Source organism: Sardina pilchardus, chromosome 11 (assembly GCF_963854185.1).
Source record: "Sardina pilchardus chromosome 11, fSarPil1.1, whole genome shotgun sequence".
Classification (NCBI taxonomy): Eukaryota; Metazoa; Chordata; class Actinopteri; order Clupeiformes; family Clupeidae; genus Sardina; species Sardina pilchardus.
In genome coordinates, this window is record NC_085004.1 from 19,657,388 (window position 1) to 19,675,388 (window position 18,001).

The 18,001-nt window shown below is 45.4% G+C and overlaps 1 protein-coding gene across 4 annotated transcripts in view; it reads left to right on the top strand.

Moving 5' to 3' along the window:
• Positions 1–18,001, top strand: part of LOC134095185 (carbohydrate sulfotransferase 8-like) — a 172,236-nt gene that overhangs the window by 85,216 nt on the left and 69,019 nt on the right. For 3 of the 4 annotated variants that reach the window (XM_062548593.1, XM_062548591.1, XM_062548594.1), the window contains exon 3: positions 7,499–7,519. The exons of the other annotated variant lie outside the window; for it this stretch is intronic. In XM_062548593.1, coding sequence (XP_062404577.1) covers positions 7,499–7,519 — 21 coding nt within the window. The remainder of the gene's footprint in view (positions 1–7,498; positions 7,520–18,001) is intronic. 4 annotated transcript variants of the gene reach the window in all.

The following is an 18,001-nucleotide window of genomic DNA, read 5'->3' on the forward strand; positions in this document are numbered from 1 at the left end:
GAGCCGGAGTCCATGCTTGATTTTATGACAGGCTCCCCTTCAAATAAATATAATAAATAACACGCCATTTATTCGTGTAGCATAGCCCTGAAAATTGAAGCCTTTGCGAGCGAGAGAGAGAGAGAGAGAGATAGAGCAGGCACCATGGCAATTTCTTCTTGCTTAGCAACGGCATCTCTCAAAAGCTGATGCATCAGCAAACCAACGGCCAGTTGAATAGATGAGTCACGGACGCACATGGGCACAGGCTGGACCCTGACGTCTGTGAGCCCACGCCAGGCTTGTCCGGGCCAGCCAGGGCCCAGCACTCCTTGCTCAACCTCAGTCTAAAAAACGCAAACACGCTGGTCATGTGTTCAAGACCCAAGCCGCTCATATTGTCGTAGCAACGGCACCGGAGCCTGTGCAGCGCCGAAGGTGATTGATGTTCTGTGGGAGTCATCGGAGCCGAGTGTCTGCGTGCCGTAATTTACACACACACACACACACACACGCTCGCAGAGCGCGCGCGCGGTGGCGTCGCTGCATGTTACGCCACATAAAGAGGTCAAGAAGAAAAGGATAGATGAAAGGCGGGATAAGAACTGACACTGGGGAGCAGGCCGTGGAGAGATTTCTCATGGAGAAGGTGCTCAAAACTGTGTCACCGGGCTTGTGTATCCAACAGCAGAACATTCTGGAAGAAAGTCAACCGAAAGTATTCGGTGCTGTCAACCGAAAGTATTCGGTTGACAGCAGTGAATCACCTGAATGACCTCCCCGCATTCCACACCATGCGCTCAAGAGTGTCCCGCCAACAATGACATTGGATGGTGCCTTTGATTCCTCCGACGCTTTAAACACACTCCGAGTCAAACCGATGACACCTGCTTACTCAGACAATCTAATAACAAATAATTTCCCTGGGGAGCCTCTGTCCAAACACCTGTACATCATCCACCATGCAGACGTCCGCTACAGCATAGGCAGGTAATAGATATCCTGTATTGGGGTGTGTCATCACAACATTCGACTGTTCACTTCATCCAAGGCACATACAGTATATGATTACAATTACATACTCTCCCCATTCTCATGATGTACTTCATTGCTGCATTGTGACCATATGTACAAGTTATACTGTACATGCATGAAGGTGACTGACTGCATAGAGAGGTATGTACTGAGTACAGCCCAGTGTGCTGTCCCATAGTCCCATAGCTGTTGCAGAAGTGATCTAGGGCAGACAGTCCATTTTCAGGCAAAAGCCCTCTAGACAGGGGAGACAATAATGACCTCAACAATCATCTTCCTACTCCCTAAAAAGTGATCACCTGCCAGAACATCACCTCTGCCTCCCTCGCCGTTTCTTCCCCCCCCCCAACCGCCCCTTATCACCCCCCCTCCCACCGCTGCCGCCACCACCAGCTCGCCTCCCCTCCTGCCAGGCGCTGACGCTGGGGCCAGTTTACGCTTGATGTAGGGCGCCGTAATGAAGAAATATCATCTTGGTGGCAGCGCGCGAACCCTCCGCGTCTTCCTGTCAGCCCCCGCACAGCACAGAGGCTTTCTCCTGTGACAGAACCCCCAGCCTCCCCCTCCCTCCCCCCCCCCCCCCCCCCCCCGCCCCAACATCCCCCAATCCATAAAAAGCTTGGAGAATAACAACTGTCACGACGGCACACTCAAACCTTGCCGCTCACTCACCAAACCCACGGCCAGCCGAGAGAGAGAGAGAGAGAGAGAGAGAGAAGGACAATGAGAGAGTGGGCAGTGCGATGTGAGAACCCTGGCCCAAAAATAGGAAGGTGTAACAATAAGCATACGGGCACAGAGCTCATGCCTGCGGATGTGTTAGCGATGGCACAAGGGGAGGTAATTTATTGAAGGGTTTATAGAGCCATGTCCTCGCCGGTGATAATAAAGAAATTGTTATGATCATGACGCTCTCGCTCAAGGGATTTCAGACTACATGGTCCTTGTAAAGCTTGTTTATGTCTTTTCTCTTACTCATAAAATAGGGACTGAAGGAAAAAAAGATTTACATGTATTATATATGGTACATATAGTAAAAGGACATTTTTCAACGTAAAAATGACAAAAGGATATTTCATCTTCCACAAACCTAGCAATAGGCCTATGTAACACTATGTTGAACAACCACGCCTTTTAGTTTATTTATTCATTAAGGAAGCAGAATGGAATGTAGGGCACGACCGCAGAAGAACACAGTGTTTCTTGGCTGAGCATCTCAGCACAGCATACTGCTGTTGATGTCTTCACTTGTCTGTACTCTAAGCCAATTAGAATTCTGAACATTAGGGAACACATTTCTATTAGCAAGAAACAGGAAAAGTGAGTAGGGATGGTACATTCGCAATAACCTTCACCCTCTCTTGCGTGAGATTGTTTCATGAAAGCTCATCATCTGTCAGTCCTGTTAGCGCTATAAGCTTTTCTTTGTCAGCAGCCCTTCAGATAATGCTTCCGAGGAGGTTCTTTCAGGACACTGACTTTCTCTCAATCTCAGTTTTTTTATCCTGCCTCCCTTATTTGTCTCAAATCCCTGAGATGTATCTGGAGAAAGTGCAGAAGAAGTGGAGTGGTGTCCTAGCTCAAGAAATCCCATACTAATTCATTACGCTGATTGATTCTGCTCCCATTAACTATGCAGCTATAGCTTAGCAAACAGCGACTGCTGCCTTTTTCTGCCTCAGTCAAGGCAATGCATTTTTCATCCTGCACACTGTCAAATTAGGCAAATTAGTCCTGCCCCTATGGTCTCAGTCCTGCTGGACTACACTTGGACACCAGGTCCAGGGTCTCAAATCCTCTCACTGAAAAATATCCGTTCCTCCCTTCTCATGAAGATTAACTCGGTGGTCAACACATAATGCGGTGCTTGATTTGTTTAGAGAGATAGCATGAGTGTAAAGATGACACCATAATTTGCATTTGTGCATCTGTGGTGAGGGAGGGAACCACACATGAAATGCAAAGCAGACACATGGAAATGTGTCAGAACCACAATCATTTGGAGCATTACCAAGAAACTTTTTTCAAAATCCAAAGTTACCTTGTGTACTGGCCTGGTCAGAAGAATCTGCCTGCAGAGCACTAGTCCAGCTATCTGTTAAGGGAGGGAGGAGGTTGTTTTGGTGGGAGAGGCCATCAGAGGTACTGTAACTGCATGCATAGTATGTCAGATCATTTTACACAGAGCAGTGTGACACACCGACAGATACTGTATCAGCATACTGCATGTGCTTCCTGTGTCACGGGTTGTAGATTAGAATAGAGTCCGTTTGAGGGAAATGACTTCAGAAATTGGTGAAAAGAGAATAAAACAATTTCCACGCAGCCTGGCAAGGGGGAGTCATGTCTCTGCCGTCCAAGTCTTAGCGTTCTCCAGAGAACCACTGTGCTGAAGACATGCTCACACACACATACACACACACACACACACACACATATATAATTCTGAAATTAAAGACACTGTCACTGTGTGATGTCAACTGGGTCGTCAATGGAAAGTAAAAGTCTCTGATGAGTTCTGTTCTTCTTGGAGCAAATGGGTTGTTTTCATTGGGGCCGCGGTCAATTAAAGGATAAAAAAAACGAGTTGAGACATTCAGCCAGTCTGTTGAAAGCTCCTGCTCTCACACATAAATCACCCATCATGGAGCCACTTCTTCTTTATATAAATGGGTGCAAGATAGAAGCGTTAAATAAGCGATGTGCTGAACAGCTACCGTAGATATAACCTACGTCTTTTTTTTTCAGATTCTACCTTACGTCTTTACTGTAATAGCCACGTAAAGCCAACTGTCTTTGGTTGCCGGTAATTGGCAAACGGCTTCACATCACAGAGCACAAAGGCCCTTTCTGTCACACTGGGTGACTTCTGTTTGAAAAAGGATAAAGGCAAAAGGCATATTCTTGCTCATTACCAAGTTCCCATGCCACACTAGTGTGCCCCCCCCCCCACTCCCTTCCGCCCGAATGCCAATCAGTTTCCCCCCCATACTGCCACCGCACACATAGGAAATATGACTGTAATATGACACCTAATTAGTCTTCCTCAAATCCGCCGATTGGTGTGCTGGGGACACTTGGGTAATACGTTTTTTTGCCGCTTGTCTGTTCAGGCTCTGCCGAAACGTGCATCCAGAGTCGTGCCATGTCATGTCTCTGATGCGTTCTGTCGTGGCTGGAAAAAAGAGTAAATGACAGCCATGATAGTGGTGACACGCTCTGTATCGCAAGTCGTTTTCCGGAACGTTCCGTTAAGACGGTTCTGTCCTCACCGTGGCCAGCACGGGGCATCATCTCTGCTGACAGTCATTTCTTTAACACTTAATTGCAGGGATGGGAGACTCAGGAGCCTTGAGCTGAGCTTTTGTGCTTGTCGAGATGAGATGAGACACAATGAGATGAGAGCAGATGATGTAATCTTCGGAGGTGTTAGTGTGAACAGACACAGGCATAGCAGTATGTCTGTGTGTCTGTGTGTGTTTGTGTGTGTGTGTGAGAGAGAGAGAGTGTGTGTGTGTGTGTGTGTGTGTGTGTGTGTGTGTGTGTGCCCTTGTGAGTCTTTTGTTTTCCCTTCCGCACACCTCGAACCTTCCATATAATTGATGCTTTCAGTCCAGCGCGACTTCGGCGGCCCATCAGAAATTAGTCGGCCGGCTGTGACATTTAATGCCTCTCATCTTGTAATTTACGGCGTCTTCCCATGGCAACAGCATCTCTCTCAAGGTTACCGTAGCATGTTCCTCTGTGTGTCTGTGAAAGGGGGGGGGGGGGGGGGGATAACAACAGGGCATTGTTACAGCGTGTAGGCAGCATACTAAACAAATCAGGGGGTGCATGTTCTCCTCTGCTAGTCTCACTGTGTTGCGTGGGAGAATGTTTGAGTGGAACAGTTTGCTAATATCCCAAGAGGTGAGAATGCTGCTTTCCTTTGTGCTGTAGAGTGCGTCAGGAGCTGATTTCAGGTGTATAGTTTTTTGGTAAAGGGCTCTGGGAATGGTCCATAATAACTTTTGTCCTCTGTAAGACTACAGTGATTTAGTTTGAGATCCGCACACACACACACACACACACACACACACACACACACACACACACACACACACACACACACACACACACCCACACACACACACACACACACACACACACACACACATACACACACACACACACACAAGCGCACAGACCAAACTCTCCTGACACTGAAGGGATATGTATCACTGATGCTATGGTGCCACTGTAGTGACTCTCATTTGAATCAATGATATATAAAAAAAAATATCGTTCATTTTCACCTGATGCCATATGCATTACATTGCAGGGGTCTGCTGCTTCTCCAGTTACTGCAATTAAATCTAATTAGGGCTAATTAATGTTCCGCTGCTCTAGATGGGAGGAGAACCACATGGAGCATGCAAAGGGCCCGGGAGCCCTAAATTAAATTATTTGGATCAAATTAAAATATGAAATCTGCTATCACTATTATCACCACCATCATCCTCATCATCATCCTCATCATCATTACATGGGGTATGTTCAGGCGGGCATTTAATGCGTGGGCTGAGTAGGCACATGCCCAGTAATGATGCCCAGGGGCATGGCACGGGAAGAGCCCACGGCACACTTTGCATTTTTTTTTAAAATACTTTTTTTTTTTCATGGGTGACTTTGTTGTTCAGAGAGAGGTGCAGAAATCTTTCTTGCCAATTTCAGAATTTCACCAAAACAGGGCCTCAGAAAGAGTCATTCATTTAATGATAAATGTAAGCTGGTGATTTTTTTGGCCACAATTACAGTATTAAGCCACAGTCTCAGCTTTTCCTTGAGGTTACCAAACTTGCTGAACGATAGAGCCATGCACTGTACCTCTAACCAATGTAAAGCAAAGAGTGTGTCCTTCTTAGAAAAAAGAAAACACAAAACCCTGACATTAACTGAAGTGGAAACTCATTTCAATAATCTCCAGACCTCATGTTTAAATAAAACGGCAAAAGAAGAAGAAAATTCTCCCTGGCAGGGCATGTGTCTAAGACCTCATGCCATCTTTCATCTTTCTAACCTCTCCTAACGTTACCTCCGACATGACCCTGTCAGAGCCTTAACCTCATTTCCAACTTCTTTCGGGATTTGACTCTTTAATGCTCTCATATTTTATGTAAACCTTCATGAGATGTATTTTTACACTTTCCTTCACCCCTTATGACTTATGCATGACCCGCATTCCACACCTGGCCCCGATTGGTCACTCGAGTTTAATTAGTCTCAGGTTGGACACGGAGTTGGCTCTGGGTTCAGGCCAGTGATTGGGTAAAATATTAACTGCTACTTTGCCCCCCCCCCACCCCCCACCCCACTCACTTTCTTTTTACTCCCACGGGTCATACCTGATTAATTGTGTGAATAGATTAATTACAAAGGTGCGCAGTCAAGGCAGTGAAATCAGAATTACGGAATACATTTAATTAAATATTGATGATTTATTAATAACCAGAATAGGAAAAGATATTTTAGCCTCTGATGTGTAATACAGAGGGGAATGGCTTGCCAGGACAATGTCCGTAATAAGAGGCCATGCACACATTTTGAAGATGAAAAACAGACTTTGGAAATTTCTAGCACCATTTCTAGGCTGTCATAGATTCATTGCATTCATATTTGATGCATGATCATCATATCACCAGCACTCATCATTATCCTATTGCGTTGTTCCAGGAAGATGTGATTTGACATGTCGTGATACAGCGTGGCATAGTCTTCTGGTTCACTGGAGTTAGCAGGAGAGAAACCCGAGAAGCCAGCCTTCTCGGGTTGATAGGCAGCTGGGGACTGTATGGGATGGGTTGGCATGGGACTGGGACTGGGGCAGATTCAAGAACCCCCTCTGGCCAACCAAGCCTGTTTTGAGGTGTGATGATGCAGTATGGCATCAGAAATGTAACACCATTACACCTCTTTGATTTTCTGGAGCTCCCTGGATAGTGGATAGTCAGGTGGTGGGGGATGTTTGTCTGTGTGTGTGTGTGTGTGTGTGTGTGTGTGTGTGTGTGTGTGTGTGTGTGTGTGTGTGTGTGTGTGTGTGTGTGTGTGTGTGTGTGTGTGTGTGTGTGTGTGTGTGTGTGTGTGTGTGTGTGTGTGTGTCTGTGGGACTGCGGGGGTGGGCTGTGGAGAAAACTGGGGCATTGCTGGCATTTTCCCATAGGCGTATAATAATAATAAGTGAGCTGGGTGATGGGGGTGGATGTCCGCAGGGTTTGTTTGCGTTCCTGAGCACACCCTGCAGGGCTTCACCCATGACTCTTACTCTTCATGGAGTCACCTCCACACTGAAACTCAGGTGTTCAGGAGCAAACAGAAATCTGGCTCTTTAATGAGAAATGAATGACAAAAAACTCAATAAACTAACAAACTTCCTTCTTTCTGTTTCTCTCTCTTTCTCTCTATGTGCCTTGCTGTTCGCCTTCACCTCCTGTTCACCTGAACCCAGGCCAATGGCACATGTCAACAGGTAAGCGTAAATAATATCTCATATTACTGTATTTGGTGGTACCGCTCTCATATAAGGGGAAACGATTGGGGGTGAGTAAGAGAATGGCCTGTCTTTTACCAATGGGGGTCTGCAGCCATAACCTCTCTCTTCAGTTCACCTCATCAGAACCAGAACCGTCAAGCCACAGCATTGATGGGCCTTTGTTCACGTATTTCTCTGGCTTAATCATTTTTTGAAAAGGACTGATGAAATTTGCATTTCCTGGAAGACTGGAAAAGTACTTGTGCAAGTGGAAAGTCCACCACATTGAGCATCGGGGGTCATGTCATGAAATCTTATTACCATTGTTAAAAAAAAAAACACCAGTCGAGTCTATTCATCCCTCCAAGTAAGTACATGAATTCTCCCCTAACATCTAGGTTGGTGATTCGAAGAAACTTTAAAGTGTAATGCCAGAGCCAGGGCAGTGTAACCTTGAGTCCCCTAAACAGAAGACACAATATAGATTTGTGATAATCTTCTAAAGTTTGTGTGGACGCTGAGATTGGAATTTATACTCTTGAAATGACCTTCACCAATCCCTCTGAATAATATATCCGAGGAAGTTGGGCCTGCTTCTGAAATAAACACACAAACACACAGACACACACACACACACACACACACACACACACACACATTTTCTCTCTCTGTCTTGCACTCATTCGAAAGACATCAAGGCAATTACTACAATTATTCCTCCTTGCTTGAGGAGATCAGTTTTTTTTTTTTCAGTGAGTGCCCAACTATATATATATACATGCTGCAGATGGAGATGCATGAATCATTGAGCCCTCAGATAAAAGTAGATTTGGAGAGGAAGGCAGACATGCTTTTTCAGTCGCTGCTGACACTCTGTCAAATCAGAGCGCGATGCAACACATCAGCGGCCTGAGAAGACATGTTAATTGCCAAAACATTCAAACCTACCAGGAGTTTTATGACATCCCAGATGTAAGCAGTCGAAGTGTTGCAGCATACTAATTCAAGAGCGAAGGACTATGCAATATAAGCCCAATGTGTGTGTGTAGGTATGTATCAGATGGGGGTGATTACAGACTTGGAAAGTTCCTCATCACATTCTACTGCATTTTTCTATGGCTAAATAAACTGAAGATCGTGCATACTGTACAAACAAAGCATTCATAAGCCGCATTTTTCTATGGCTAAATGCATTGAAGATCGTGCATACTGTACAAACAAAGCATTCATAAGCCGCTTTCCCACATGAGCTAGACATCCGGATGTCAAACGGAATTCAAACGAGTGGCTGTATGTGGGAACGTGTATACTCATAGTGTATGAGTATTTTCTTACCCGGAACTCACCCTACCAGCTCCCAGGAACAACAACTGCTCTTAAAGTCCTTGCATCCCCCCCCCCCCCCCCTCCTTTCACCTCTGTTGTTTTGGATTCCTTTTATGCAGGCATCAAAAACATTTCACGCACGCTAACTGTCCTTCCTCATTGCTGAGACGGGTGTTGTTGAGATTATCACGAAAGATCAAGCCGTGCTATTTATTGCTATTGTATTCCGTCGGGGTTAGTAGTCATGCAACCAGGCGCTATAGCGCCAAGAGGAGTTGTGTGACTGTTTGGTCACAGATGGGGTTTACATGTGTCATGCCCCCAAGACGCTGCACTACAGAAGGACACGGGATGATTTCTACCCACTAGCGCCGGCGTGACAATTCCAGGCATAAACTCAACAGACCTCTCATGACAAACATCACATAAACGTATGAGTTTCACAGACACACACAGGACTGTACGAAGACAACCTGTGAAAAACCTTTGACTGTCAACAGTAGGATTCACGTTTTTTGAGGATAAAACTTGTATGTATTTCAATCAGATTGATAGCCAAACTGTAAATGTCCCCCTTTTTTCCACATTTATGGGATTATATTCCCCTGTTTTGGTCCCGGACATCTGGTCACCTTTGTCAACAGTGCCTATGAAACATGCACGCACAAAACCTTACATACAGTATCTGATATCCATCAGATCTTGTCTCTATAAAACCCCCTTCAAGGCCACTTCAGATAATCCTGCACAGTGACCACCCCTGACCCTTCCCCAGACCCCTTTGTCCTTTCTACATAATGAGCTTGTTTATCACACTGCTCATGTCCTCCCTGATTGACACAGCGTGACTGTAAACTGTGGCCGGCCCGCTGGGCGTGAGCAGCAGCACGAGGCTCGTCTGCGCCGGGCTCCCCGTCTGTCTATCTCTCCACCCCTGCCTGCCTCCTCGGCTTTCCTCGCCACGGAGGCAGTGGAGCTGCTTCGCCCTGCCCCGCGCTCTAATTGGGGCTCTTGCCATGAGCTTGTCGCTACAAAACGTGCCCTCACAGCCTGCAGAGGCTTATTGAGGTCAGCCTCCCATGGCGAGCTGGAGGAGTAACCAGGCCCGGGCATAATCTCACTTCCCTACCCCCGGCTACGGCACTCTTCCTCCGGGGCATGTGCTGAGATTAGGGCGCCAACAAGGTTCGGTTGTGTAGGTTTCCTAATATGGAGGAGTGAGGGGGGTGTGTGTGTGTGGGTTGGGGGGTGAGAGTTGTGGGGGGATTGACAGACACTCCTTGTCTCGCGATTGCGGGTCAGTGATAGGTGACCGAGCAGCAACTTCCTGACAGGTTGCATGATGGGAAATCTTTGAAAATCTGTCCATTTGCAGTCATAGAGAGAGGGTGGCTGCGTGTGCTAGGCTTCAGCGATGGTAGACATGCAGCAGAGGCAGTGGAGCACTATGAAACATTTATGCGCCGCGATAACACCTCTGTGAAGTCAAGACTTGTTGAGCGGCCTGACTCACAGCCTCACCCAAACGCTCTCAGATGAAAAGATTTGCTCCCACTGATGGAAGAAAAAAAAACACAGAAACTTTCACTTTTAGCTCTTTTTGATATTTTTTCAGTTCTATTGTTTTTTTGTTGTTGTTGTTGTTTTGTTTGTCCCCCTTCTATCCCTCACAGAGATATGGTATTGTCAGTGGTTTACAGGCAATCACAGCATTTATGCCCCTCCTTTCAGAGGCCAATGGCAAGACATCCGAGCCAAATGCTGTCCGTGACCTCATAAAATGATACAAGCCAGGAGGGGGAAACGGTCCCCGTCTGCCTGCCTTTCTCAGGCTGTATTAAAATGTTTCAGGGGACTTAGGGTTTGTGGAGCCCGCAGTCACTCTTCAAAGGGAGGTACCACCGGGGCCGAGTCCAAAAGCCTGGCGAGCCCCGTGCGTCTCTGGCAGACGAGGATTAGCCAGTGCCATTTGACGAAGGTGCCGTTGCTACGCATGCCAGGTATCAGCTGGTCATGTCAACTAACTGCATGTATCAGCTACTGAGAGGAGCAATCAGACAGGGCGCAGTATTTGCAGTGAGGTGTGCCTTTTTTTATGTTGCTTTGTATTGGCAGGAAGTGTTTTGAGTGCTGCTTCTGCGCCCAGAATGCCTTGCATTTTTTTGAACCTCTAAAAAAAGCTCCTGCGTTTTTATGAAAACATAGTGCACCTCTCGTGACGGTGCCACAGTTATCATGTTAGCTGTGAAACAGTATCCTGTCAAATAAACAGCATTTTAATGACTCTGTCAAGTGATGGGTTAGCTATCATTAACATCCAACTTGTCATATTTAATATTTGTAAAATAAACCACAGTAAAACTTACGGACAAACAATGAGCAACTTTGTAATGTCTCAATCAGGTGATATAACTATCATATTTTTGTAAAAGAGCCTCGGTAATAGGTCTCTTGCATCATAGTTTTCATGCATCATTTCATATCAGGGTGGACGATCTCTGAACTTTGAAACAAGATATTCGCCTACATTTTTCTACGGACTGTAGTTATGTTAAGTTGTGCATCACACCAGACGAAGACCATACTGGTCAAAACGTTGTTTTAATTAAATCACTTCGGGAGCAACAGCAACAGTGTACAGTGCGGGTACTTTTTTTTTTCCAATTCTTCGACTTTCATTTGACCTTGCACCTGTACAAGTCGGATGTGCGTGCAGTCTCTGCTACTATGTTGTGCATATAAGATAAGATCACTGAAGATTGTGCATACACACTATAAATGACTAGAAAAAAAAGATATGCATGTGTAGCAAATGTCGCTGTAGTGAAGTTTGAAAATATCTGTGTAGCCCAAGTCTGTCATTGTATAGGTCAGGAGAATAATGCAACATTCAAAATAAAATCAGACCAAGAGGGAGCTAGACAGTCCTTGCAGGGTAGCATCAGCCTCTGCAGACAGAGAGAAGAGAGAGAGAGAGAGAGAGAGAGAGAGAGAGAGAGAGAGAAGACAGTGAGAAATCATTGAAAATAAGACACACAAGTTCACAATCAGAACAGTTATGATTACGTCAAAGTGTGTGTCAAGCTGCTCAATAAATCAGCCAACTACTCTTGGAAGATACAGTACATCTGGAATAGATAAAAAGTTTGGTAGAGTACGAGTGTCCCTTGAAACGACTGGTACTCTTGGAGAGGTACAAAGCATGAACATCAAAAGGGAAAAATCCAGGTCCAGGCACACAGGTTTCCAAAAAAATGTTTCCAAAATCTGTGACACACATCCTGATGAAGGCTGTAGGGCCGATACGCGTTGGTGTTTTTTTTAATGCTTCTAGACCGACAATAAAGATTTTGGAAACATTTTTTTTGGAAACCTGTGTGCCTGGAGCTGGATTTTTTCCCCTTTGATGTTCATACATCTGGAATAGTTCTCACCAGTCCATCTCAGTGGTTCTGGTGTCTTGTCTGTACTCAAGATCGCTTTGTCATTGACCACTGCTTAGCTTATTCCTCCTGCTTTGTGCTATTCTGTTGGTGAAGATTTCAATGTTTTCTTCTTAGCTGTCTTTTTTTTTTTACCTCCGCCAAGGAGGTATTATGTTTTCATCAGGGACCGGCGTTTGTTTGTTTGTTTGTCTGTCTGTTTGTTTGTCTGTCTGTCTGTTAGCAAGATAACTCAAAAAGTTATGGATGGAATTCAATGAGATTTTCAGGGAAGGTCAGGCATGACACAAGGAAGAAACCATTACATTTTGGGACTGATCCGTAACTCTGTCGGGATTCCAGAGGTATTTATGTATTTAGCTTAGTGGTGTAATGGCATTGTATGGCCACGTGGTGGCGATCTGAATAGTTTCGGTTCAAATGTATGACAACTTAGGAAGAACAATGCAGGCGGAGGTAGCTGCGCTCTCGGAGTGCTTTTCTAGTTTTTACATGCAACTGTTGTCATTAATCCTAATCATGTCCTGATATTATTTTCTTTACCAGAAACAAGTAATGAAATGTGCATTCATGTTCAGGACTTTAAAATGCAAGAATAATATGGTTTGTGCTTGAGAGGTACTATCTCTATGGCAGAAGACTCATTTAAAGTGTAAATGTGATCCAACTGTATACATGAATGCTATCTGGATACAAATTGTTGAATAAATGGGGGCTATTACTCCCCTGCTCTTATTATAAATCTTATGTTTTGAAAGAAAAAGTAAAACTGCTCTCTCATCCATTTGTAAATAAGAGACATTAAAAGATAGCATTCTCCCCTCCTAACAGGTTGGAGGTGTTCAAAGACATGTGGTTGATCCTTAAAGCAGCTTTTCCGATTGCATTTCTTTGTAGCTTGCATGGCATTGATCATTTTTCACCCTCTGAACACACCCACACCCACCACACATTTGCACACACACACACACACACACACACACACACACACACACACACACACACTGTTAGTTTACCCACCAGCTCATACCAATTCCTAATTAGCGAGCTCAGATGAACGAGAGGCATTCAGCTTAGATTACCTCCAGACGAGGGCCCACAGGTATTCAACACCCACTGTTCGGAGGTGAAAGATGCCTTTTGTGGCCTTGAAGCCTCTGCACCGGAAGCTCACTCATCGCCACCCTCTGCAACGATCTCACTTCTCTTTTAATCTTCTTTCTTTCCCCTCATCCCCCCTTCCTCCCCCTCCATCCAATCAAGTATTTGTTCTCATGGATGGAAGACGTTAAATGAGGTTCCGAGACCTCTAGTCTCATTAAAAGGAAGAGCCTGACTCCTTTTCCAACGTTATCTTGTTTGGGCCGGGGCGACTCACACAGACTTAAAGTGCAGGCTCATTAAAAAAAAAATTCAATTAATTTCTCTCACTTTCGCCCCTAGCTTAGCAACTTGTGCAATGGTATAAGTTTTCTATAGCGATGGACACCCTGTTGATTTATGCATGACAATCTAAGGAAGTAGCTAAAGGTAAAAGAATTTGACGCCAGGGAAGACGTGGAAAGATGTGACGATGTGATCTACGCACACTATAGATTGGTATATGTTTCCTCCTATCCGGATATGTTGTTTTCCGGAAACACTGTAAGTTTTCCGTGTCATATATTTGAACGTCAACATTTCGTAATTCGAAATTGGGTGTAACATTTCACCAGCCTGGCAAGCCAAACTATACAGAAATGTATAGTCTGGGGTCGGACCATTCACAGAGCTGAAGCCTGTGGGTGGGATGATGAACAGTTGTCTTTCAAACTGCCTCTGCACGTAATAGGCCAGCATTTGTGACCAATCGTAGCCGGTTGGTAAAACGGCAAATACATCCTTCTTTAAAACGAATGACTTGAGTGCCTCTTTCTACTCAACCTTCAAAGAAAAGCCCAAGTCTAACTCTTCCAAAGCCGATTCAAACGAGCACGCTTCGTTAGCCTCATCCATCTTTTGTTTTTCTCTATGGTTGTGCAACAGGGTCTCACACCCAACTCGTCGAACGAGGACGCATGGTCCAGCCCCTTGGTGTCAATATCGGAATCCAAAGGTGAGCTAAGGCGGGCTCAAGGACTCCGTACACAGATAGAGCGTTCTGATTGGATAGGCTGGCCTGGAGTCGAACGCAGGCTTGGCCTCAACGACCCTCCCGCTAGGCGAAAATATTTTTGGCCGCTAGGGTGCGTCTAGATTTCTACATTTCACACAACCTTTTCGTTGCCTAAATAATGAAGTTATTATGTTGCACCCTTAAATGTTGCCAATTCTATAAGCTTCCTATTCACAAAAGACATGAAAGCCTGTATGTGTGAGCTGTCCTGCTGTGACTTTAGTGGCACATTGATATACTGTATATCAACAGGTTTCTGTGATGATTGATGCCCTGTTGATTTAAACATGATACAGGGATTGTTATTCCTTGTCATTTCTGTATCCTTTATCAGGGGTTGCTAAGACAAAACAGATATGACAACAGATAAGATGTTAAATCACAAGACAAGAAAAAAGCTTTGTGTAAGGATGGATTGTTTTGTAATTTGGTGTCGAATTGCGGTTGTGCAAATCTGGTGCGCTGTTGATGATGATATGATCATGGTGTGCACTTCTCAAAGAATAATGTAGTGAGTGAGCACATTCAGTGGAAACTGCTCAGTTTTTGCTTCCCGGGGGGTGTTTAATCTGACATCATTGTCTCAAGATGTGGTTATGGCGCAGTGGAAGCTTGTCAGATAAAACAATGTGGAGGACATCCCATGAGCGACTAATTCTTGCACTTTGTTTTTATTGCTCTTTTCCTTTATCTTGCTCACAGTCTTTCAGTCTGTTGTAAAAAAAAAAAATCTACAGCTTCATATTAATATAGCCCCTTTTCTGTTATGTACTTTTTATTTAGTTATAGTTTGTGCATTTGCTGGAAACTGCAATTGACACTTTAACCCCAAAATGGCCTTATATGAATCATTACACTCATGAAACATCAATCATTACCAGTCAGTCACTACATTCTGTTTTCGCAAAGAGGAATGTTATTCTTTGTGCCAGAACCAGTTGATCTACCTGTTTCCGCATACCCTCCGAGGTGCCAACAGATCTAAGCATTGAGGCATCAGAGACATGAAAGGACGCTTTATGGAGTTTAAACCGACTTGTCAATTGTTTCTGAATGCATGATGTAACCTCGGTGCAAAACCGTGTCCATCAAGACTCATGATCCCTTCAAAGTGGAGCTCAGACGCACTAAAAAAAAAAAAAAAAAATGCAGGGCCCTCTGTGTTCTTAGTTTGAGCATTCAAAAACAAACAAATTGTATGCTGTTTCAGGAAAAACAAGACCAACGAGCACAAACTATGCTATCGAAGCAGAATAACCTAGATCCTTCATCACGTATATCACTCAAGGATAGCCCCACTCGTCTTCATTAACCAAACTAATGGCAAAGCTCCAAAATAAGACAAGCAAGAAATACCGGCTTGTACAGGTTGCGGCGTGACAGGAACCGGCGGGCATAAATACTGTACCAAAGCAACCACAACAACATACACACAAAAACACTTTGGCCCTTGGCTAGTAATTGGAGTAGTCGGCTTCACATGTAACTACAGAGAAAACAATAGAGTCTTCACAGGCTGGGCCAGGGCGGCCGGAGGAGGGCCCTATCAGTGCGCATCTCCCTGCAAGATCCATCTCTTGATTTATGTTCTCTTTCCGCGCATGCATGCCGATGCTTAGCAACCACGCGGCGGTGCAGCAGGATTAGCGGTTGCCTCGGCCGCGGCGAGGCACTGACATTTTCTGCGAGCTAGCTCAGCTGTCAGAGGACAGGGAGGCCCAGAGAAAGGATTTAAAAACTGATTATAATGAAACCACTTTATATGCAAAGGAGGGCTTTAAATCGAGCCCTAAAAGAGCAGCATGTCAGTTTAATAAATGATCCTTCTGTTTCTCTCTCTCTCTCTGTTCTCATTCTTTATTAATCGTTTGGATCACGAGAGGCATCCAGGAGACAATTCTACCTGAAAATGTGTTTGGCTGCCGTGTATGTCTTCTTTTCAACCAACCGTCGTCCGCCCTGACAAACACACATGCACACATGCACACACACACACACACACACACACACACACACACATACACACACACACACACACACATACGCCTGTGCGCGCACACACACACCTTTTAGATTCTGGAGGTGTACTTGCTGCATGCTGCTAAAGCCCTGTAAGTTATTCCTCTCGTGACCCTGTGCACCCATAACACACTCAGGTGATAGCATTGTACATTAACTATTTATTGACATTCCACGCTGCACTCCCATGCATTGGGTCATCCATTATTTTACCGGGAGAACAATGCATCTCTTAGACGGAGAAACAAGGATTCCAGTGGAGAACGGCAAATTTGGCGGCAGTCTCTCTCTCTCTCTCTCACTCTCTTTCTCTCTCTCTCTCACTCTTTTTTTCTCTCCCCCTCTCCTCCCTCCTCTTCTCCCCTCCTCTCCGTTTCCCCGGCTCGTATTTTTCATTTGTCATCCTCCGGTGGCTCGGCTGCCTACTGATTAAATGGGAGAGAATTAATAACAGGTGTCTGGGGATCGGCGACTCGGGGGTCCTGAGGACACGGCACGGCCTCGCCCGGGACGGAGCGAGTGATAACGCCACACCTGTGCCCTCGTCGTCGGAGACCTTGGTCTGTCGTGTCATCACTCAGCTCGGCGACACACTGATCTATCTCCCTATTTAAAGTGTGTTTGGGGATGCGGGGCTCATCCCTCTGTCTGTGTGCTGTGTTTTGGGAGTGGCCCGGCTCCCTGCTGGTGCCACAGATCTCTCAGCTGATTGTCTTCAACACTGCAGTGCCGTGAACGTTAAGCCCTCAATATCCTGTGGGACATATGCTCACTAGTTGACATTCAAATAGTCTTTGTGTGTGTGTGTGTGTGTGTGTGTGTGCGCGTGTGTGTGTGTGTGTGTGTGTGTGTGTGTGTGTGTGTGTGTGTGTGTGTGTGTGTGTGTGTCTGTGTGTGTGTGTGTGTGTGTGTGTGTGTGTGTGTGTGTGTGTGTGTGTGTGTGTGGCTATACTGTATAATGCTCATGTCCATCACTTCTGCTTTAATGTGAGAAGGATATGCGTGAGCCAAGGAGTGAAGTTACCCATGATTACTGCGCTGCCTTACATTAACAGCATACATCACTCAGGAACAAAGGATGAGCTGGTGTCTCAAAGGAAGACTCCAGGATATTAGCTAATTGCCACACAATTACAATAGGCCATGCTGGAGCTTCCTTTTGGTTTTGTAAGGCTAACAATACAGCCCATCAATCACGGTCTGGATAATTACGCATAACGTGCCGACATTCGAGACATTGTGTCTGTGAGACCACCGCCTGGGAACGGGCTGAAAAAATCTTTGATTGCACTTTAATATGGTTACGCGTAATGGTGACCTATCCTTTCAGGAACTGAAATCATATTTGAAATCCATTAGAATGTTACTCCAGATCCATAAGTCCCCCACCTCTTCCCCCCCCCCCACCCTCTTTGCCCAGCCTCTGCCCCCTACACCATTTCCAGCCGGCCGCGCGTAACCCGGGGCACAGAGTAATTGAATCGGAAACCGACAGGAAGGAAATGGATAGGCCTCGGAGCTAATTCCACTGTGTGA